General features: G+C 43.6%; 1 protein-coding gene across 1 annotated transcript; it reads left to right on the top strand.

The window, feature by feature from the left end:
- Positions 1-6,144: 6,144 nt before the first annotated feature.
- On the top strand, positions 6,145-21,422 carry LOC115082166 (transient receptor potential cation channel subfamily A member 1-like; the record flags this gene model as incomplete). Its single annotated transcript, XM_029586423.1, has 4 exons — positions 6,145-6,387; positions 8,699-8,861; positions 13,210-13,385; positions 21,315-21,422. Coding segments are annotated over exons 1-4 (555 nt in total), but the record flags the coding sequence as incomplete, so codon positions are not given.
- Between the last annotated feature and the right edge of the window lie 1,661 nt (positions 21,423-23,083).

The raw sequence follows: 23,083 nt of genomic DNA, 5'->3' as shown, positions 1-23,083 counted from the left end.
CTACCATGATTTTCGTGAAGACCCGTGGAGCCGTCGCCAGACCGAAAGGTAAGGCCCGGAACTGAAAATGTTGACCCAAGATCTTGAATCTTAGGTAGCGCTGATGATCCTTGAGAATAGGAATATGCAAGTAGGCCTCGGTGAGATCCAAGGAAGCTAGAAATTCTCCTCGATGTACCGCTGCTAGAACTGACCGAAGAGTCTCCATGCGAAAACGGGGAACTCGAAGAGACCTGTTCACCATCTTGAGGTCCAGGATGGGACAAAAAGAACCCTCCTTCTTTGGGACAACAAAATAGATGGAGTAATGACCTCGACCCCAATCGTAGGGAGGAACCGGTGATATCGCTCCCAGTGCGGAAAGTCAGTCGAGAGTGGAAGCGACAGCTTCTCGCTTGTAACGGGATCCGCAAGGAGAGAAAAGGAACCTGTCTCTGGGAGGATGGACAAAATCCAATGCGTAGCCGTGCTTTAGAATATCCAGGACCCACTGGTCCGATGTAATTTGGACCCACTCGCTGTAAAAGAGAGAGATCCGGCCCCCCAGCCGGGGAACCGGGTCGTGGGTCCGACTGGCATCATTGGTTTGTCTTGAAGGAGGACGAATTAGAGGAACCCCGTCCCTGACCCTCCCTACCGGGACGGCGCCCTCAAAAGGGCCGGTTCCAGGAGCCTGAACGAGAGGATGGGTTCCGAGGAGCTTGTTGACGAGTGTTTCGTGTCCTCCGCTGATTCCTGTATCGATATCTAGAAGAAGAGTAGGAGAACCTTGAGGATCGTGGATGATCTTCCGGAAGCTTATGCACTGAATTCTCATTCAAAGATTTAATGATCTGATCCAAATCTTCCCCAAAGAGAAACTTACCCTTGAAGGGAAGGGATCCCAGGCGCGTTTTAGAGGATGCGTCCGCCGACCAGTTTCGCAGCCAGAGTAGGCGTCGAGCTGAGACTGCCGCTACCATGGAACGGGCAAGGACTCTGAGTAGATCATAAAAGGCATCCGCCCCATATGCCATCACGGCCTCCAGCCGGTCCGCCTGTAGGGCCTCAGCATCTGGTAAGTCCTGTGAGGTAAGCAACTGCTGTACCCAGCGCAGACCTGCTCTCTGTGCCAGAGCACTGCAAATGGACGCTCGCATACCTAGTGCTGAAACTTCAAAAATCCTTTTGAGAAAGACTTCCAATTTTCTATCCTGAGTGTCCTTCAGAGCCGTACCTCCCGTGACCGGTATGGTAGTGTGTTTGGTCACTGCTGATACTGCCGAATCCACGGCAGGAACTTTGAGGATGTCCAGAAAATCCTGTGGGAGTGGATAGAGCTTCTCCATAGCTCTACTAACTCTGAGGGTGGCCTCAGGAGTATCCCACTCCCGGGAAATGAGTTGGAGAAAAGAAGGATGGGTGGGAAAAGCCTTGGCCAAAGGTCTTAGACCAGCAAGGAGAGGGTCACCCTTCCTGACGTTTGGTTGTGGTCCAACCGGCTCTGGTGGGGGGTCGATGCCCATTTCCGTCAGAATATGAGGAATCAAGTTCTCTAATTCTTCCGATTGGAAAATACGTAGGATCCTTGGATCATCTCCCTCCAGATGGGAAAGCAAAGTGGGATCATCTCCCGACGGGTCTACCGGAGGGTCCCCCCCTGGACACCCAACCGGGGCTGGAGGATCTTTAGAAGGTTGAGGTGGATCAGCAGAGGGAGAAGAAGTCCCTTGAGAGGGGGACCCCCCTAGACGGGCCAACTTCGGAGGAGGGGGAACAGGAATGTCCAAAGAAGCATCCCTAAAATGAAGAAAAACTTTGTGCATTAAAACAATAAACTCCGGAGAAAAAGCAGAGAAACCTCCGGAAGGGGCCCCCGAGGCCTCACCCTCCCGGTGTCCAGAGTCTGCCAAGTTCCGCTGAGTCCTCGAAGGGAGTGCCGGAATAATCGGGGAATCCTCCTCTGATAAGCCCGCTTCGGAGTCTGACATTAAAATGGCCGTCGTTTCTGTGCTGAGCGGGAACGGGGCCTGTCGTTTTCTCGAGTCGCGGTCAGAAGTTCTCTCGGCGTCCCCCTCAGCCGTGCATGTTTCCCCATCGGGGAGGCAGTCCGAGCAACGCCCCTCCCTGGCGATTTTAACTCCCTGCCGGCCGCAGGCTACACAAGCCGCCGGGCGCGGCATTGAAAACGATGAGGGGAGAGGGGGAGGGGCGAACAAGCGCGGCAAAAATTGCCTCGCGCTGAGGAAAGCTGCAAAAGGTAGAGAAAAATTCCCCCCTGTCAACCCGAAGGACTGCCGGGGAATCTCCTTCCCGGTAGCCGGCGGTCCCGGGGAATGTATTTCGCGGGACCGCGGGTCGACTAGATAGTGTTGTGGAGGGAGGAGGGGAGAAGTGGGGGAAGTGGGGGGAGAGGCTGGACCACCAGCGTGCACCCTCGGTTGAAACTTCGACGAAAACACGCTGAGGTAACCTGAAATTTAATTAACAAAGAAAACACTTACCCCAGCCGAACACAAACGGGAGAGAAGTAAAGAAAGAGAAAAAGGCTTGTAAGCAAGCCCCGGTGAGGTAACAAACCGTCACTCCACCCGTAAGTTTTGTCAAAGAAAATTTTTTTTTTTTTTTTACTTCCCAATTAAAGAAATTAGTGACAAAAAATATATATATCTTTTTACTTGATCCCTTAAAAGAAAATGAGAGAAAAAGTAATAACTAACGTAAAGTTGTGGGGAACTCAGGTTCCCCCACCCGCATCTGCTGGAGTCAGAAAGATACTGGGGATGATGACGTGGGTGGTGAGGTAATGTAGCACCTCCCCCCAGAAATCTGTTCTGACTCCATCTGCTGGACAGGGAACATAACCCATCGTCTGGAATGATCCTGGTATGTACAGGGAAACAATATTGGCCCAAATGTTAAGAAGGCTTCCATGAGTCAGAGACAAGCAAATTAGAAAACAAATACCTAAATCCAAACACGGGTTAGGCTGTCTCCTTTCCTTCACCTCCTCTCTCTAAGAAAAAGTCTGGCGCATTTCTTTCCTTTAATATTTATATCCTGCTCTTTGGTACTTTCAAAGCAGATTACATTCAGGCACTGTAGGTATTTCCTTGACCCCAGAGGGATAGCAAAATACCTGCCCCTGACTCCTGATAGCAGTACTCTCTCTTTTTTTTGTGTACCCTAAAGATTTTTACCAGTTGTAACTGGAGTCCCCTATACTCAAGCACTTATCAGTGAAACTACATAGTATCATAGTAAATGACAGCAGAAAAAGACCCAAGCAGTCCACTTAGTCTTATTCTTTATTTTATTTTTTCTTTGGGTAGTAACTTTCATTCCATACAGGTTACCCATTTTCTTCATCTCTATCCTTTAGCCATTAGGAATCCTCTGTGTTCATCTCACGCCCTTTTGAATTCCATTACCATTTCTGTCTTCACCATCTCCTTTGAGAGGACATTCCATGCATCCATCACACTTTGCATGAAGAAAGATTTTTCTGATGTTGGTTATGGGTCTACCCCCTTGGAGTTTCATACTGTGACCCTAATTCTACAGCTTTCTCAATATCAGAAGAGATTTGACTCCTGTGCATTATTAATACTTTTCAGATATTTAAAGTCTGTGTCGCATCACCCGTTTCTCCTTTTTTACTCCAGGTCTTTCAATCTCATCTCATAAATCTTTTATTGCAAACCCCACACTATTCTTGTTGCCTTTCTCTGGACCACTTCCACTCTCTCTCTCTCTATCCTTTTTGAGATATAATCTCCAGAACTGAACACAGCACTCCAGGTGAGGCCTCACCAAAGACCTGTACCGGGGCATGTTCACCTCCTTGTTTCCTGCTGGTTATCCCTCTCTCTATGCAGCCTAGCATCCTTCTGGTCCTAGGCACTGCCTTGTTATATTGCTTCACTACCTTCAAATCATTAGAGAATTTTAGAGACAGGGATCTTAACAAAAAAAAAAAAGAGGAATTATTGAAACAAGATCATCACCACACTGCAGCCTTGAGAAAATACTGACAGCATTGAATGCCCAAATGAATATTGTTCAGGCCCTCACGATGCAGTCAGGTTTTCAAGATATCGTAGATGAGTTACATGGAATATATTTGCTTCCACTCGAGGCAGTGCGTGCAAATCTCTCTCATGCAGCGGCATGCAGTGGGGGAGAGGGGAGTTTTTAGTCTTCGGCCTTTCAAGGTGGGCTCCACTGCACCACCGCACACCACCAGGATGGGTCTCTTTGGCCCCACAGGCCACACACAGAAGGGCAAGGGAATAGGGGGGATATTTCTTCATCCTTTGGTTCCAGTGGGTTGGGCTCTGCTGGGCCAATTCAGTGGCAGGTGAGGTAGGTCTTTTGATAAGCACATTGTAAAAAACAAAAATTAAAAAAAAAACATCTTCATCTTATAATCAGGTCAATAGGATAATTCATCCTTCTAAGATCTATAAATAAGTATCACTTGTAATATGGCTAAGAGTACTTTATTTTGTGGGACCAATCTGCCAAGCATTTTTCCCAAAGACAAAAAAATGGGAAAAATCCTTGACTACATCAGGTCCTCTATCTGGAAAGGAGCTTGGAAAACATACTGGGACAGAACTGTTATAAGACAAAGCTATAGTGATGAGTCACCCAGCACCAGCACAAAACATTTATATACCCATAAGCCTGGAAACAGCTATGCAGAAAAAAGCTTTAACAATATTAAATTCTGGTACTTCCTTGGAAATTAAATAAAAGTCAAAACAAAAAAGGGGGGAATCCTAATGATTATGTTTTAACTAGAAATGAGTTGAAAAATGGTGATCACAAACCTGTCTATAAACTGTATATTCACCAATGGGCAATATTGGCTCCAGGCTAGTGCTGAGCCAACCCCCTCCCCTACCCGGATGCCTTCCCTAGCCCTTGCCTCTCCAAACTAAGCAAACTTTTTAAAAACCCTCTCCCCCGCCAAAAAAAAAAAAAACCCCCAGGAAAAATTGGCAAAGTCCCTGATATGACATGAAAGGATATAGTCTGCAAAGCTATGACATGTAGTGGCATTTTAAAAGTTCCCTCACCATACATCTGATGGGTTACCATGAAAGCCCTGGGGCAGAGCAGGGACTGTGCCTGAAACGGAACCAAATGAGTTAAAGACCGTCACAGACGAAAACTGAGCAACAAAACTCTGGAAATGTTAGGGGGGGGGGGTGGGGGAAAAAGGATATACACATAATAGAAACATTGCACATTATGAGACCTATGAGGCACTCAAAATTTCCTAATCAACTAAGTTTATTTGAAGCAATAACATTGTCAAAACAATGTCATAATGCAGCCCCAGACTAAAAGGTGCTCCTCTTAACCTTTTCTTGCAGTGGTCCTGTAATTATTCACGTGCTGTACTCCCCCCACACTCTTCCTCCTTGAAAACCAATTTAAGTTTAATGTATTCCTTTTGCACATAACATCTTGAGTCATATATTTTGGTTCTTTTATTGTTAAACTTGTACAGGGCATAAAGTTGAGTCTGTCACATGAAAAGTTTGCACCTAATTTTCCAGCGACTCTTCAGCAGCTCCAGAGCGGTTCATGCGGTGGCCTAAAAGCAGTTTCAGCAACAACTGCAGTTAACATCTGGGTGACAAAGGATTTCCCAATTTGCTTTAAAAACAATGCCTGAAGCACAAAGCTGCATCCTCGTTCGGCGATTAAGAAGAAATTCATACAATTTGTGCAGCATAGAACTAGCGAACAGGGGACAAGGGTCTGTGTGTGATTTCCTTTTAAAACAAAAAAAAAGAGAGGGCTGTGGAGGAGAAGCGCAAGCTGTCGAGTCTAGAGAGGTGGATGCGGGTTGGATCGGTTTCCATCAAGTAAGGGTAGGAGTCCCTAAAACCGCAGTCCTGCACCCTGTATATACTGCGGGAGGGGGAACGAGAGCAAGTTAGTCAGGAGCGGACGAAAATGCTTCAGCCAGGAAATGGGCACCACACGGGGGGAGGGGGGGATCTCGACAGCATCCTCCCAGCACACGTGTTACGTAATCTTAAACCTGATCACTTAATTTATGTAACCCGTTTATAATCGCCGTATTTCCTTGCAAAGCTATTAGAAGGCACTGGGTGTGAACCGAAGCCATGTGGTACCCGGGCTAGTGGTGTGGGCGTGGGCCAACAAACGCCGTGCAGTCTGCAAAGGGCAGCGAGGGAGCGCCTGCCCGACCCTCTAACGGCCTGAATCCGCGCTTTGCCCTTTTGCAGGCGGCAGCAGCAGGTGCAGAAGAAAGCGGGGATGAAGCGCTCCCTGAAGAGGATCCTGCACCCCGGGGCGGAGGAGTACGACGGCGTGGGACTGGAGCCGGAGCCCTGCCAGAAGCCCCCTGAGCTCGGTATCTTTGAGGTAGGTTTTTGTCTTTGAATTCGGCCGGCGTGGTCCCGTCGTACCTATAGCACCGAAAAACAAAATAAAAGAAACAAAAAAAAAAACCAAAAAAAACCCCCCATCTCCTCCTCCTCGCGCTCTGGGGCTGGGGCTTGTCGATGCTTGCTAAAAAAAAAAAAAAAAGCCCGCCCTTTGCAACTCACTCAGCCCACAGCAGAGCGGCTGAGGGGAGAAGTTACCACCTGCTCAATAAGGGCAATACCAGCAAACTTTCCGCCTGATTCACTAAGGCTTTTCTCCCATTCTGTGTCTATGGGAAAATACCTCGATGAATCAGAGCCAAAGTTTTCAACATCTTGTTAGATTTCAAGAGAGAAATTTGAGGAGCTTTTTTTTTTTTTTTTTAATAGTATTGTGGCTTTTCCCTGTCCTGTCGCTTTCTTACTCCAGTTCCTCTGTGGAAGCTTTGCAGAATCTCTTGGGCTTCTGCGACTATGTTACTGCTTCTCAGCCCCTTCCTGGCCTGCCTCGGTATATCTTGCTCTGACAGGTCCGCGGCTGCCAAGGGCCAGTGAGTTTTAAGGGAGATTTTAAGCATCAGCGCAGCACATTGTATGCCACACCCTCATTCCCGATTCCTTCCAGGAAAAAAAAAAGTGTTGTTGTGGTGAATCTGTGCAGTCTCATGAACCACTTATTACATTTTTTTGAAAGACTTTGGAAATGTAAAAGATAAAGACAATGCTGTGGAATATGTGGAACAAGACAGTAAGGTAATCTGGACCAAGGTTGTTCCTTTCTTTAAAAGTTAGTAGCAGAATTTTAAATCTGATCTGAAATTCTATAGGTAGTCCATATAAATTCTTGAGCAAAGGAGAAACATGGTCTCTAGGGCTTAGCCCATCAAAGATCCTGTATTCTGTGATAATAGCTAGAGTCTTTTCAAAGATTTCTGAAGGAGACCAATATAAATTGCATTACAGTAATCTAATCTGGAAATAGCCCAGGCCTGAATTGCTGAAAGCCAAATCTGATGTCGACAACATTAGACAAAGTTGGTAAATGGTCCTAAAGGTGGTAGAAACTAGAATGAACTACAGTGATTTGCTCATCCATGCACAGCTTCAAATCAAACTAGTCCCTCCTAAATTCCATACATTCTCCTTTTAGTGAAATCTTAAAATTGGAATTTCCAGTCCATAGGGCTTCAGCTTTCTAAGCATTGAGTTTTAGTCTGTGTTCTCTAACCCAGGAAGCAATAGATGTCAGATCATGATTTATTTTATTTAACTCTTCAAAAATAGAATCTGCCAGAAGTCTTCATAGGAAGGGTAATTTTTCAAAGGGATTTCTGCGGTATAGTAGTGCTTTACCTTTTGAAATGCTCCTTTAGAAAACTCTGCTTAAAATTACGCACATACACACTGCATACACTTTTAAGGAGACTGATGCTTTTTTTAAAGAGTCTGAGCATCGTTGGTATGTATGCGCATACTTTTTGATTTAAAAAAAATTACAGTAAAAGCCCCCTTACCTGGCTCTCATCACCGAGAAAGCTCAACTAATGCATCTAGTAGCAGGGATTTTTTGTTGTTTACTGCTGCCAAGAAAGTTTAAAAGAATGCTAAGGAAACACAGTAGCTTTGCTCTGTGGCATGTGACTCCTGCATCATCCCTTCCCCCTCCTGACTCTGTAGTCTCTGGAGTAAAAAGCAGGGATTTCTCAGATAATTGGCATATTCGACTAACTGGCAAGGGCTATTTCCATGCATCCTGGATAATGGGGCTTTTATTGCATGCACGTCAATTCTCTGGACAAAAACTATTCATACCAAATGGCAAGTGAAATTGTGTGTTAGTTTTGCTGGGATAATTTTTAAAGTGGACTTTTGTGTGCAAGTCTGCTTTAAAAGCGTAATTTTAGGTGCACGTTTGCTGGCTAATTTATGCACAATGTTACAAAATGACCCCATATTGAATTATTAGTGCTTTTATGAAAATAAACTGCTCTTATGGTTCCAATTCAAGGCTCATATAAAATGTAAATGTGGGGGTAAGATTTCATTTGCAAAACTCCTTGCTCTGAATCTACTGTATGCAACCGATTGTTTGAACAATCATTGCAGAAATATTTAAGGTTAAATATGAATGTATGCTCCATTTGGTGGCTCAAAGATGCAACAAATACCATTAATAGTTCCATTTATTTCCTTTTCCATTTGCTTGACAATTAATGTACTGTACATTGGACATCTGTTTCTTTTGAACTGAATAGCTCTCTAGTTCAAAACAGAAGCTCAGATTAACAATACTCTTTAATATATACTAGTTGATTTCATTGGGTGATGATACCAGATTGCGAAGCTTCATCATGAAGAATCCTAATAGCTTAAACAGTGTGGACAATGAGAAAGCAACCCCACTGCATTTTGCTGCAGCAAGTGGTAATCTTGAATTATTGATGATGATTACTGATGAATCCTCTGATGAAGGTAAGAAGGGTTCAGTTTATCTTCTTTGAATAGAAACACTTACCAAGGACTAATTACATATAGCTCGAAGGGAGACAGGTTTGCAGAAAATGGTGGTAGTGGCTTATGGCAGTGTGGGTGTGCAGTGGGGAGGAATTACTAAGCATATACGCCAGCATGGTATTGGAAGGTGATGTGCTATTGAGAATACTTTTTTTAAGATGGGAAGTTAAAGTAAGACTTTGTCTGTTCTCTGAACATTGGGAAGGTAATTTTTTTTTTAATTGGTCTGTAGAGGAGTAAAGTTTGCTGATTCAAAGTACACTTAGGCATTTTAGCCCACATTTTCAAAGCATACGTATGCCTAAGTCTACTTTGAAAATTAGTGGGTACGCATGGAACCCAGCACCGCATACGCATTTGCACCTGTGTAAATCTATGCACAGGTATAAATGTGTGTGCATGGATTTACGCACACAATTGACAATTGAAAATATGCACGTAAATGCTATCCCTGCCCCAGTTCTTGTCCCCCCCCCCCCCTTTAGAATGCCTCCTTCTTCTAGTGCATGTGAAAGTACACGCAGAATCACTTCTGTGCATTCTTTTATGTGCACCAACTCTGGGAAATGTATGTGTATAAAACCACATTTATTTACATAAATGCTTTTGGAAATCAGTCCCTAAAGATCCAATGGCTGGATTTTGGGGTGGGGGGGGGGGGTGTTTCTTGCAAGTATAGGGATGCTACTCTGATATCCATTGTACGCTAAACAGTGTGCCACCATATAAAATTCCCCCCTGCAGAACAAAACCATTAGGGTCAGCAAAACTCTCCCTCTTTGTACATATCCTTTATTAAATGCGTTTGGAAAAAATGGTAAATGCATGACTAGTTCTAATAGCTTACATGTAGTAAACATATATTTTGAGTATCACAAAGCTTAACTGAAAATATAACATTTTATTTTCATGAGGTAGCCATATCGTTCATAGCATCATGAGTGGATAGGGTTGCCACCTTTTTCCACAGACGTTAACTGGACATCCTTCACAGTCCTTTTCGCCCCCCCTGATCTTCTCATTGCAAGATCTGTCTCCCTTCCACCCCAACTATCTCTCTGCAGACTATGCCCTCTTCCTCCACCCCCCTCCCCCTTTCAGTTGCAATTCCTGGTCTTGTTTTCCACCCCGTGCTAATTCCCAGTCTCCAGTGGACTGGAAGGTGGAGAGCAGTGCTTCACACTGTGTCGGCTTCCTCTGCTGCTTGGCTGCGGTTTTGTGGTTTGGATCATGCAGTATTGACTGACTGGGTGAGATATATGGGGAACAGTGCATTTCAAATCATGAAGCTAAGGAGGCAGCGGAGGATAACATGGTACAAAGCACTTTTCACTGTTTTCTATTGGCCTGAAGGGGTGGTGTGATGGGGGGAGTGCCAAGAAGGATTTGGAATAGTAAGGGGGTGTGTAAAAAATAAATAAATAAATAAATAAATAAATAAAGGGCCATTAGAAATTGCCACCATTGAATAAATCTGACCAGACACAGCAGCCAATAAACAAGACTGTCTGTCTAGATGAAAACTGGCCAGTTGTCAGCCATATTAGTAGGTAGTGTTACGGAAATCAAGATTGGTGAGTGCAAGGAAATATTATGATAGGGATGTGCAGTTCATTTTAAAACAAATATCACATCCAAACTGAAAATGGCCTTGTACAAAAATACCCCAAATGTTTCAGTATTTTGTAAAAGAAATAAAATGGCCTCCTTCAGTCCCCTCCCCAGAAAGGCTTGGACCTGGGCTTCGCCCAGCTGGGGCCTCCCAGGCTGCTCTGATTTTCCTGCCCCCCCCTCCCCCCTTCATAAAGGTTGCAGGGTCGTGGATCTCCCTAGCCCCCACTTACCCCATCTGTTGGGGTGGATGATGAAGAAAGGGGTAGAAGTGAATCTGTTCACTCCTGTCCTGAATGATTTAAAAAAAAAAAAAATGGTGCTGAGTCCAGCACAGTTATGCAGAAAATGATAATTTATAGCTTGCACTTTTATTTCAAATGATACAGCTCGGTGGCAATTTGTTGACCTTGCCTCAGAAGCAGTTTTAAGTTCTTTCTACAGCTAGCTGAAAAGATCTTTAGAGTGTAATCAGTTTACAATTATGTACTCAAAGAGGTAATCTGGTCCCTTGTCTTTCATTTCCACAGCTTTTCTTAGGGAAATGGAATACAAGCTTTCCATCTTGGTCAGAGTCCTTTTCTTACTCTCATAGCAGTTCCACTCCACTCCATACCCACCCTATTTCTCCTCTCCTTCTGGGGCGCACTTTATATTTGACTTTTGATGCTTTGGTTCAGCTCCTTCTATTAACTGACTGAGCAGAAGAGTTTTATTTCTAGGATGAGAGCTTCGTGATTTATACCAGCAATTTGTTTGTCACCATCTTCCACCTCACTTCCCTGGCACTGGGCTTCAGGTGTCGAATTTAAGTGAATGTCATCTCCTGCTGCTGCCATACCAGTCTCTCAGTTCTTACTGCGAGATCGGCTCTGTGGCGGCAGAAGATGCTACTTAAATATGACTCATGGTGCCGCCATCCTGTGCCACAGAGTTTGGGGGGAGGGGGGGGCAGGGGTATATTGTCCCTCCAGGCTGCCAGCGGAGCCCATTCTGTTAGCAGCCAAAGAATAGAAAAAGGTTGGTGGCCACCTGCAGAACCCATCTAGCTGGTGATTGAAGAAAAAAGAGGCCTAGTAGCCAAGAAGAGGATTTGAAAAGGGTGGGAGATCCTCAGAGTGAGTCATTGAGTGAGAGAAAGGGTGTGTGTTTGTGTGTGTGTGTGAAGTTGAGGGAGAGAGCAAGTGTTTGCACGTGCGAGTGAGGGGAGAGCATGTGTGTAAGTGAGAGGAGAAAGTTTGAGAGTAAAATTCCCCATCCTCTCCTGCTAATTCCCAACAATCTCAGGACACCTGTAAATCTGAAGCTTTGAGATATGTAAGCAACTCAGGGGTCTTTTTTTAATCCTTATTACTTTACTTATTGGATCTTTGCTGTTTCAAAATATTTTTTTGGTATCTGGAAATTTTTATATTAGTTTATAATTATTTGATGTTCTATTCATCAGCCGTTTTGAAATATTTATTCTTTTTATTAGTCTTGTTTTACTGCTGTTGATTTTATATTTCTTGATATTTTTGAGGACTGGTAGTGATTCTGTTTTTCCATTGTTGCACTGCGTACAGATAGTGGCTTGTTGCTGTTCCAGTTCAGTTTGTCTGCACTTTTTTGTTTATATTTTACAGTTTCTCTATTATGATTTAGGTGAAGGTCTGTCTGTGTTCTGCATGTGTGACTGAGGTGAAATATTCTGCCAGCATGTAAGCTGTGTGTAGGGATTTCTAGAAACTTGCAGGGTCATTCTTTATTCTGCGATGTGCCAGTATTTTTCTAATTAAAGGGAGGAGTGTGGACGGGCTTTGGGCAGAGTTATCACAATAATTTTCACATTATTGCCAGCAGCAACGTGGGAAATAACTACACCTTTTCCCATGGTGCTATGGGGTCGATAGTGTGTGGTGTGGCCGCATTGCAGCTGGTGAAACCGCACCACCGTGATGCGGCTGGCTGCCCACTATCACTCCCCCTTTTTTTTTTTCGCCCCTCATCATTCTGCTATTAATATTGCCGAATGATGAATCTAGGTGTTGGTTTGCTTTAGTAGGTGTATTGGTGTTTTAGGGCAAATAAAGGTCTCTTAAATGTGCATTTGCTGCACATGGCACATTTAATTGAGGAGAGAGAGCTATTTCTATAGCACGACTAAAATTATATAATTGGATAATCCTGTCATCGTTTTTGTCCTTTTTTGCCTCTCTTTTCTCCCTTCGATCTGTTATACACTCTTCTTCTTTCGTGCTGTCTCTTATTTCTTCTGTCTCTTGCTTCCATTTTCCTCACCTGCATTCTGGCCTGTTCCTCACCTGATGACAAAGAGAACAATTTTCGAGGGGAAATCCCTGGAGCTGAAAATTATCCTCACCTCAGCGGCTAAATCTAGTCGCCGAGCTTCACATGGGAGAAAGGGTCATTTCAGAGGGTGAAGGAAAGCAGGCACAGGGGTTTGATTCTGCCAATCCCTAGGCGTATGTTCCTGCATGGATCCTACCCGCAACCCAACCAGGTGCAGAGTTTGCAGACCTTCAGACTTCCCACCCTGCTGAAAATTGCCATCAGGGTTAGAGAGCTTTTTTTTTTTTTTCAGAAGCAATAAAGCAATGAATCAAATATTTACTTGCACGTTGCACCTGAGAAATAACTAGTCCGTACGGGATGTCATATCTGTTTCATCACAATGTTTTGTGTTTCTGTCTAGTACTGAATGTAATGGATTACAAGGGAAACACACCCCTCCACTGGGCTGTGGAGAAAAATCAGATGGAAAGTGTAAGGTTTCTTCTAAGTAGAGGGGCTAACCCTAACATTTTAAACTACTACTTGTTGGCACCTCTTCATCTGGCTGTTCAGTTGCAGCACAACGCAATAGTTGAGGTAAGCCTTTATTCCAACTGCATGTTTTCTAGCAGGGATTATGGAGTGGAGAAATAACAGGAAAAAACCTTTTTGAAAAGAGAGCTTTCAAATTTTAGCATGTTTCCATTTTATGTGGAACAGTTTTAAGTAGCATGTTTAGCAAAGTATTGTGGTTACCATGTTAGTCCACTTGAATATGTAGGAATAAAGATCAACAAACAAGTTGTGTTAACTTTTTTTATTGAACTGACTGAATACTGCTATGCTCCCTTCTTCAGATCAGGGAAGTTAAGAGTTCTAAAATGCTAGTCACAGATGTTTGTGGACCCTTATTTCTAGAAATATTGTACTACTTAGGAAACTATCTGCTGTGTCGTGTGTTGCAAATGTGCAAACATAGTGGCTGATATTATGAATCTGAAAAATTCTGTTTAAAATTTGCAATAAAGCATAGTTAATATGTGCACAAAGCCAAAGTACATATAAGATCCTAAGCAATACAACTCAGTTTTAGTGTGGGTTTGCAAAAAGATATAATGGGCATGGTAACTAACCACTTAATGAGTGATGCAAAACAATTCAGTATGCTCATGGTAAAAAAAAAATATATCAGAAATGCTATGATCACACTGTTCTCTTGCACAGAAACCTGAAAATGCATTGACTAAACAGCACAAGCATGTTACTTACTAAGGGGAAGCTAAATAGGGTGAGTATACTAAAGGGAGCAGGCTCAGTTCTCTTTTCCTCTTAATTCTTCCTGCTGGCTTCCAAGATTCCTGGTATAAGGAGTTGCTTGTCAGTAGAAAGGAAAGAAGTGGGAGAGCTAGTGCATCCCAGGTCAAGATGTCAAAGGAGAATGGATAGTTCCAGGAGAGCAGAAAACTGACATCACTACGTGTTTTAACTATCTGCCTTCTGTGTCAGCGAATGGTGTGTGAGAGGACTTGATTGAAGACTGAAGGGATCATGCAGAGGATAGACCTAGGCAGCAATCCGGCCATCCTGATTCAGAAGGGCATTGGCATCTATCCATTTCCTTCCCCCCCCCCTCAACATGACCACTTTTTTTTTTGGGGGGGGGGCAACGACACCACCATGGCTGTACCACACAGTCTACTACTGCCCAAAACTCAGACATGAGCTCTGCACTGAAACCAAACCAATGATCATAATCAGCTAAAGAAAGCTTTTGAGGCTCAGATTGCTCTTCAGCAGTTTGCAGTTCTGGTTGCTCCATCTCAAGAAAGACATTGTGAAACTAGAAAAGGTGCAGAGGAGGGTGACAAAAATGGTAAAGGGGATGGAATAGCTTTCCTATGATGAGGGGCTATGCTGGTTAAGGCTCTATAGTTCAGGGCCGGGATAAGGGGATTAGGTGCCCTAGGCGAACCTTCTGCCATGCAGCTCGACCTGGGTGTACACCATGAGCCCCGCCGCCGGCTTGGACAAAGGCTCGCTCGGCCAGCTGGCAGCAGTTCTGGGCCTAGCGGAGGAGGTGTGGCAGGTGAGGAAGGTCTGCAGCCGCAGGGCTTAGCTCTGCCCTGTCCTCCTTGGCCTGCATTGTTTCGTGCTAATGCGCTCAGCTGAGACACCGCTCATCCCAGCTCACCTCAATGTGGGCTTGCATTTATACCTTCCCATTCATTCTGTGCTCTTTACCTCTGTTTTTCTGTTCTGGATCTTGCTGCATGCCGTGGCTGCTGCCCCTGGGATCCTGACTGCTGAGAGGAGATATGGTAGAAGTTTGTAAAATCATGAGTGGGGTGGAATGGGTAAATAAAGGCTGGTTATTTACCCTTTCATATAATACTAAAACAAGGGCAGATTCAAAACAGATCATAGTGCGCTGAGTGAAAAAGTACTTTCTATCAAGCTGTGGAATTTGTTGCCAGAGAGCGAGATCAAGGCGACTAACATAGTGGGGTTTAAAAGAGATTTGGAAAAGTCCATAACACATTATTAGCCAGTTATACTAAAGCTATTGCTTCCCTAGGGGTGAGTAAGAGGAATTAAATTTACTTTATGGGATCTGCCAGGCACTTGAGACCCTGACTGGCCACTATTGGAGATAGGATGCTGGGCTTGATAGCCCTTGGACTGACCCAGCATAGCAATTCTTATATTCTTATGTTCAAAGCTTCTGAGTGCCTACAGTGATTTTGGCTTCAGCAGACCTTTGTCGTTTGGGACCTTACAGTATTGCTTGTTAATAATTTGCCTTCTGTAAAGAGGTGGATTTATATTCATGCATGTTTCGCCTCTATCACCTCCTCCTCCTCTTTGTCCTTCTCTTCTGCTTCATGTTATGGTTAAGTAGTGTTTGAGTGGATTTTCGGGTACTGTGGAAGATGACCACACCCACGGGGAGGAGCCCCGTGAGGAGCCACCGTACTGGGCTAAACTCAGGACGCACAAACACAGAGTTAGTTCTTTTATTATACAGCTTTGAAAGATACCACCAGAGGTGGCAGTAGTGAGGTCTGGATGTAGCAGCCTCAGGACCCTCAGCAGAGGGGACCCTTCTCACCCCGTTGGTATAGGGGAATTCCGGTGCAGGTTTCCCAGCAAAGCAGTACTGTGGATGAGATAGACTGAGGGTTAGACTACTCACTAGATGGTTGCTGTAGGTATGCGAGTCCACCAGGTTGAAGTAGATGGTACAGGCACAGAGGCAGGGAGAGCAGGTCCTCGAGGAGCGAGTATCTGATCCCTGTAAGGCACCTGAAATAAAGCAGAGGGCCCCTGAGGAGTGGGTACCCAGGTTAGCAGTTACCCCAAAGGGCAGAGAAAGAGCTTCCAGCGGCAGCACAGAAGCGGCAGAGTAGCTTAGACTGGCCAAGACCAATTGGTTGCTAACTCTACGAGCTAGAGGGCGGCTTATAGACACGGCGGTAGCCATTTTCCCAAAGTAAGCGGGAGGAGCCATGAACAAGGTGAGGCAAACTAGTTGAAGCCATCTAGCACACTCGGATGTAACACTTCACATCTCTCCATCCTGCTGTTGTCTGGTGAAAACTCTTTCTATATTTCTGGGGTTGGGGGCCCTATTGTTTAGTCACTTACCTCTAGGAGGAGCCCTTCTTCCACCTTGCTGCCACCAGATGGAGGAACCCTGCTTTTGTGACTTGCCAGGGAATGGGGCTGGGTCTCCACGATAAAGACTGTCATGGACAGATGTTTAAAAGCCAGAAGTGCTCAATGGCCAGATAAACCCCAGCAAGATTAGTGGTGATCCTGAGAAACATGCTAACACCTTGGAGCCTCGTTTGTTTCCACACCAGTATGAAACCACTGTGTGTTGTACATTGTGAAATGTTCACTGCTTTGTTTGACAAGACCTGTTTGTTGTATGAAAATGTATATGTTTATTAGAATTTGTGCAAAAATTGTTAGCTGTGTTTTAATTTGGCAAATTTAAGTATGGTCAAATGTATTCATCCCCAAGGGCCTATGGCAGTGGCCTTCACTAGTTTTTAAGTGGGCGCCATTTTGGATTTAAAGTGATTTGAAGGAGGGCTGACAGATTTTTCCTTCACAGGGCCATTGACCAACAACCAAGTGACGTTTGCCAGTGACTTCATATCTCTATCTCTCTTTTCCCAACCTCCATGCCCCACACACAGCAGTAGCAGTCTCTCCTTCAACCTCCCTACAGTAGCAGCAGCCTTGATCTCTCCCCTCCACTCCCCACATCAGCAGTAGCAGCCTCTAAATCCTAACCCCCCACACAGCAATAATCTCTCTAACTCCCCTACAGAGCAGTAGCTTCAGAACATCTACCTCCACATAGCAGCAACCTCTGGATCCCATTCCCTGCCTGCCTGCCCAGCAGCAGCATTATAAACTCCCAACCTCATGGCAGAAGCCTCAGCATCCCCACACTTCTCCACAGAAGCCACCTAGCAACCCTCTTCCATCTAGCAGCTGCCTATGAACCCTCAGTTCCCTCCACACACAGCTGCCTTTCAACATTTACTCTTCTCTACAACAGCAGCCTTAATCTCTCTGAACCCTAAATGTCTCCACTCTCCTGTAGCCTCTTACTATGGTCCAGTGCTGGAGATTGGCTGCAGTACGGGACCATCAGTGTCTCTTCTCGTGTTGGGGCACTGCCAATTACATAATTTCTGCCACAACTTCCCACCCATTGGCCATCACTACCTCCTTCCCTCCTTTTTTCCTTGCTGCTCTTCAGCGAGCATGGGCCCACTTTAAGACCTCCCTTGTCATTGGCCTGTGCCGGAAGTCTCTTTTTTTCCCTGCTATGATAGGAGAAGAATGCAAACTGGAAGCCACACCACCACAGGGTCACACTAAGGGTCTGCAGGAGCCTCGGTGGTCTGCAGGTCTTTCCTTGAATAACACTGGCCTACGAGTACAGTTGTATAGGGTCATCTTCTGTTCAAGGCTTGCTTTTTTTCAGGATTTCTGTTTCTAGTTAGCTGTACCCTAGTTAGCATGAACATGCTCCATTTAGCATGTTCATGCTAACTAACTTGTCCTCACTAAGTAACATGTTCACGTTAGTAAATTAACACTATATTATTTATTTATTTAAAGAGTCTTCTATACCGATGTTAGTCGAAACATCACCTTGGTTTACATGGAACAAAAGCAATGGAAATTACAAGTAGAAGGGGAAGGGGAACAAAAAACCAATAGGAGAGCAGAGAAGCATAGGAACAAACAACAAGTGAACTATAATGTCATAAGGTCATAGTCAAATTCAGGTCATGATCCATCACAATTCAATATTCATCAAGGGTGTTGGGGAAAGGCTTGTTTGAATAGCCAGGTTTTGAGCTGGGCTCTGAATTTGGTGATGCAAGGTTCAAGTCTAAGGTGGGTTGGGAGTGAGTTCCAGTGCATAGGTCCAGCAATGGAGAGCGCCCGATCCCTTGTAGCTGTGAGGTGTGCTTTCTTTAGGGATGGCACATGGAGGGACCCTTTGTTAGTGGTCCTTGTCGGTCGATTCGAGCAGGCAAATTGGAGGGGGATCTACCAGCTAGTTGGAGTGATGGGAATATAAGGCTTTATGGATAATGGTCAGAGATTTAAAGAGGATGCAGGAGGGAATAGGGAGCCAGTGTAGGTCCTTCAGTATAGGGGAAATATGGTCGTATTTGTGAGCGTTGGAGAGGGTTCTGGCTACAGTGTTCTGTAGCATTTGGAGGGGCTTTAAGGAGGAGGAGGGTAGGCCAAGTAAGAGGGAGTTACAGTAATCCATCTTGGATGCCAGTGTAGCCTGGACGACAGTGCGGAAGTCACTAGCGTGAAGGAGAGGTTTCAGGTTTTTTTAAGACTTTAAGTTTGAAGAAACCCTCTTTGAGTATGGCACTGATATGTTTTTTGAAGTTCAGTTGTTGGTCGATTAGGACCCCCAGGTTCCTTGCGCAGGGCTGTGCATGAGGAATCTTGATAGCAGAGTCAATTGTGAGTGCGGGATTGGTAGGGGGGGTGATGGGATATTTTATTTATTTATTTTATTTATTTATTTAATTTTATATACCGGCAACCGTTTGCACATCGTGCCGGTTTACAGATAAAACAAGGATATATATAGGCAAAGCCTTTACAAGGAACATTGTGTAACCTAGAACATAGTAACAGATCAATAACTAAATAAATAGGGGAGGGAGGGGGTGGTCGAGACAAAGGGGGGGGCAGGGGGGGTGAAGACGGAAACGTGAGGAGAAAATATGTACAGGGAAACAATGAACAAGTGGTATGTACATAGGTTGTGTGCAATATTTGAAAATGCGCAAGGGCAACAGTGAAAGGGGTAAGAGGAGGAGTTCAGTTTTGGCAGTGTTTAGAGCAAGGTGGAGGTTGGTAAGTAAGGAGTTGATGGCAGCGAGATGGTTTCTCACCATCTGAGCTGGTATTAAACAGCATCCAGTTAGCAAGTTCTTTCTAAATAGTGTTGAGGGTGAGTATGTCCCCCCTTGTGATGCAGAGTGGTCAGGACTAACCAGAGAACAGATTCCAGGCTGGATTCTGGCAACAATCTTTATAAGCTTCTTTATTGTTGAGCAATAGTAAACAAGTTAGCTGGTTTGTGCAATTCAACAAAAATATTTCTAACTTACAGTTCATATTATCAAGGCTTCAATCTCTCTCCCTGAGCCTCCCTCATCTCTACTTGCAGTGATCCACCCTATCCCATATTCCTTGGTGGGTTGGGATTTAAGGAGGACCAATACAGATAGCTGTACCTGGTCCTTTAAGGTGTTCTGAGGGAGTTCCTTGCATGCTCCCTCACACCCCTCATTTGCATATATCATCCCTTTATTTGCATGCATAGACAAATATTCTTGCACACTCATGGAAATGTCTGTTAAGACTCCTTTAATGTGCATAGTAATGTCTTCCTGGATAGCCCACTATTTTTAGCATGCTCAAGAATGTCTTAACCTGCATCTGAAGTTTATTGTATATGCCCATAATGCAGAGATGAGTTTCTAATATGGTTGTTTAGACCAATCTCTGCTCAGGGAAAATTTACAAAGGGACAGAAGTTGTTAATAATGCTGACTTTCTTATTTCATTCTGCACAAATATACTAAACATTTTTCCTAGGAGAATGTTTGGGCATGGTTAATGAAAATGAGGGTGTTTTAATGTTGTGTGTGATAGTGTAATGCATGTTTTTAATGCTAGAAAAAAAACTACACCTTTTTTGCTGGTGTTATGCTGTGCGATATGCCCAAAATGGGATTTGCAATAAATATTACAAATCCTGTTTTCGGCAGGAGAGGGTGGAGTGGGAAGGGAGGGAGTGAGTGAGAGCCTATGGGGTGGCACCCATATTAGGCAACTATTTATACCACAGTAGGAGGATCAACTAGTAACTCGAGGTTAATTTTTGGTGGTGGTCCAGTTTTACATTCTCAGTCAGATATGAACAGCATAGTGCATATCAGTGAACATTTGATGTGATTCGGAATGAAGAAAGGAACACAAAGTTGAGATTTCTACAATGTACTCTTGCCCTAGCTTGATGCACTCTCTGCCTAGATGCTATGCAGGGTTTTCTGCACGTTCTACCTAGGTGCTATCAAGCTAGGGCAAGAGTATATTGTAGGAGTGATAAAATTACCCTAACCACACCCTGTTTTGTTTTTTTTTTTTAATTACAGGCACTATTCATGCAAAATGATAAATCTAGGCCAAAGTTAGGTGCTCTGCCATTTAATAAAAATTGACCTATGTTCTTTAAAAGCAAATATTGATGTAGTCAGACAATTTCTTCTTTAGTTCCTATGCCTTCACTAGATTAAGGATATATAAATATCTAAAGATTATCACAATTGTATTTATTCCTACAAACTGGTGTCACCTGCAACTTGCTTTTGGCCCTTTATTTCTGTGCATTTGGTGAAATACCACAACCACCACTTTACTTCTTTCAAGCACTAGAGAATAATATTTAACATCGGTCATTGGGATACCAATTTTTATATCTGTGTAGAAATAGTTTGTTGGGAACACATTATTTCTTGCCATCCAAAAACAATGTGCAATATTTACTTCTTTAAAGAGAATATTTTAAGAACATTTCCTATGATTTAAAAAACTGAAGTGCACAATTTAGATGGAACAATATTGAGAATACTGTGCAGGGTTTTCTGCTTCATTTGTTAGGAGAAAGAGCTTTCTTATTTTGCTGGCTGTAAACTCATCTTGCACAGCTTCTGAGTCCCTCTCTTTAGCTGCCAGCTTGGTCTTACTGTATGAACTCTACATATTGTCCTTTTAGCCTTTTGCTCCCCAAATCTTAGCTTTAGTAACACTATTGTAAATGAAGGTGAAAGCAGGTGTCAAAATGTAATATAAACGGCGCCTCAATTCACAAACGTTAAAATAATTAAAAAAATCTGACGTTTTGTTCTTGCTTCTCGTTTGTGTTGTATTACTTAGCAAAATATTTTTCTGTTTGCCTAGGTTCTGGTTTCTCACAGCGGTATTGATATTGATCTAGAAGGAGAACTTGGAAATACACCCTTAATGATGACATGCTGCAAAGACAATTCTGAAGCACTTAATATTCTGGTTGGTATATTTATTTGTATTTCTTGGTGTCCTATAGCCATAAGAACATAAGAAATTGCCATGCTGGGTCAGACCAAGGGTCCATCAAGCCCAGCATCCTGTTTCCAACAGAGGCCAAACCAGGCCACAAGAACCTGGCAATTACCCAAACACTAAGATCATCCCATGCTATTGATGCAATTAATAGCAGTGGCTATTCCCTCAAACTTGATTAATAGCAGTTAATGGACTTCTCCTCCAAGAACGTATCCAAACCTTTTTTGAACCCAGCTACACTAACCACATCCTCTGGGAACAAATGCCAGAGCTTTGTGTGTTGAGTGAAAAATAATTTTCTCCAATTAGTCTTAAATGTACTACTTGCTAACTTCATGGAATGCCCCCTAATCCTTCTATTATCCGAAAGTGTAAATAACCGATTCACATCTACTTGTTCAAGACCTATCATATCCTCCCTCAGCCGTCTCTTCTCCAAGCTGAACAGCCCTAACCTCTTTAGTCTTTCCTCATAGGAGAGCTGTTCCATCCCCTTTATCATTTTGGTCGCCCTTCTCTGTACCTTCTCCATTGCAACTATATCTTTTAAGAGATGTGGCAACCAGAATTGTACACAGTATTCAAGGTGCGGTCTCACCCTCTGTGTATTTCAAGCATTATTTCAATATCTTTTTCATTTCTTAATACAATGTATTCTGTTTTGAGAGACCAGACTCTTTGGTGTCAGAGCACAGAGGAAGATTCTAAATAAATCTCCGTTATGCAGTGTACACAGTTCTTTAGGAAGCACATTGAAATTTTGCTGTTTCTAGAGATTTCATGAATGTGAAAACTCTACATCATAAAACTAATTGCAGGACATATGAGATTCTCTCAATTATACTTTTATGATTTTTATTTTTATGTTTAATAAGACCTATTAACTAAGTTTTTTAGGTTTCTCTTCTTTTAGTCATTAATGTTACAACATTATTGTTAAGTTTTGAACTAATGTACCCTATTCCAAGTTTCATAACCTTGTTCTATGTAATGCCTTTATTGGTGATTTTCATGTTCTGTTTCAATGTAAACCGATGTGATCTGTACTTCATACAGGAACACCGGTATATAAAAACCAAAAAATAAATAAATAAATAAATCTGGTATATGCTAAGGGTGACACACAAATGGTATAAAGAACACCACTCTGCAGGGAAATAAGGGAAGGATATGAAAGAGGGTGCAGGGCTGCAAAAGGAGGATGAAAGAGAAGGAATAGGGGGATGGGGTGGGTGAAAGAAAGGAGAATGAGGAGAGGATGTAAGAAAGGAGAGGGGTAAAGAAGGGGCAGGGAAGCAATAGAAGGATGGAAGAGGAAAAAAAGAGGGAAAGGTATTAGGAATGAGAGTTAGGGGAAAGGGGAGCAGGGCAAGGGAGAACTTAGGGAAAACTTGTGAAAGTGGCCACCAGCAAAACTTAGTGGCAAGACTGAGGTCATCAAAAATTTGTTGTGAGAAAAACCTGTGAGGATGACTGAGTGATATCGTTTGGGCTGGCACAGGAACCACGCTGATTCCTGCCTTTTCTCATGCAGTTTCAACTTATTCACAAACGACAAATAATATCATCAATAATTGCCTACCTATGCAGTAATCTTACAACACAGCTTCTGAGGAAGGGTTAGG

The sequence above is a fragment of the Rhinatrema bivittatum genome, unplaced genomic scaffold (assembly GCF_901001135.1).
Source record: "Rhinatrema bivittatum unplaced genomic scaffold, aRhiBiv1.1, whole genome shotgun sequence".
NCBI lineage: Eukaryota > Metazoa > Chordata > Amphibia > Gymnophiona > Rhinatrematidae > Rhinatrema > Rhinatrema bivittatum.
This window is presented reverse-complemented; position numbering and strand designations above follow the sequence as displayed.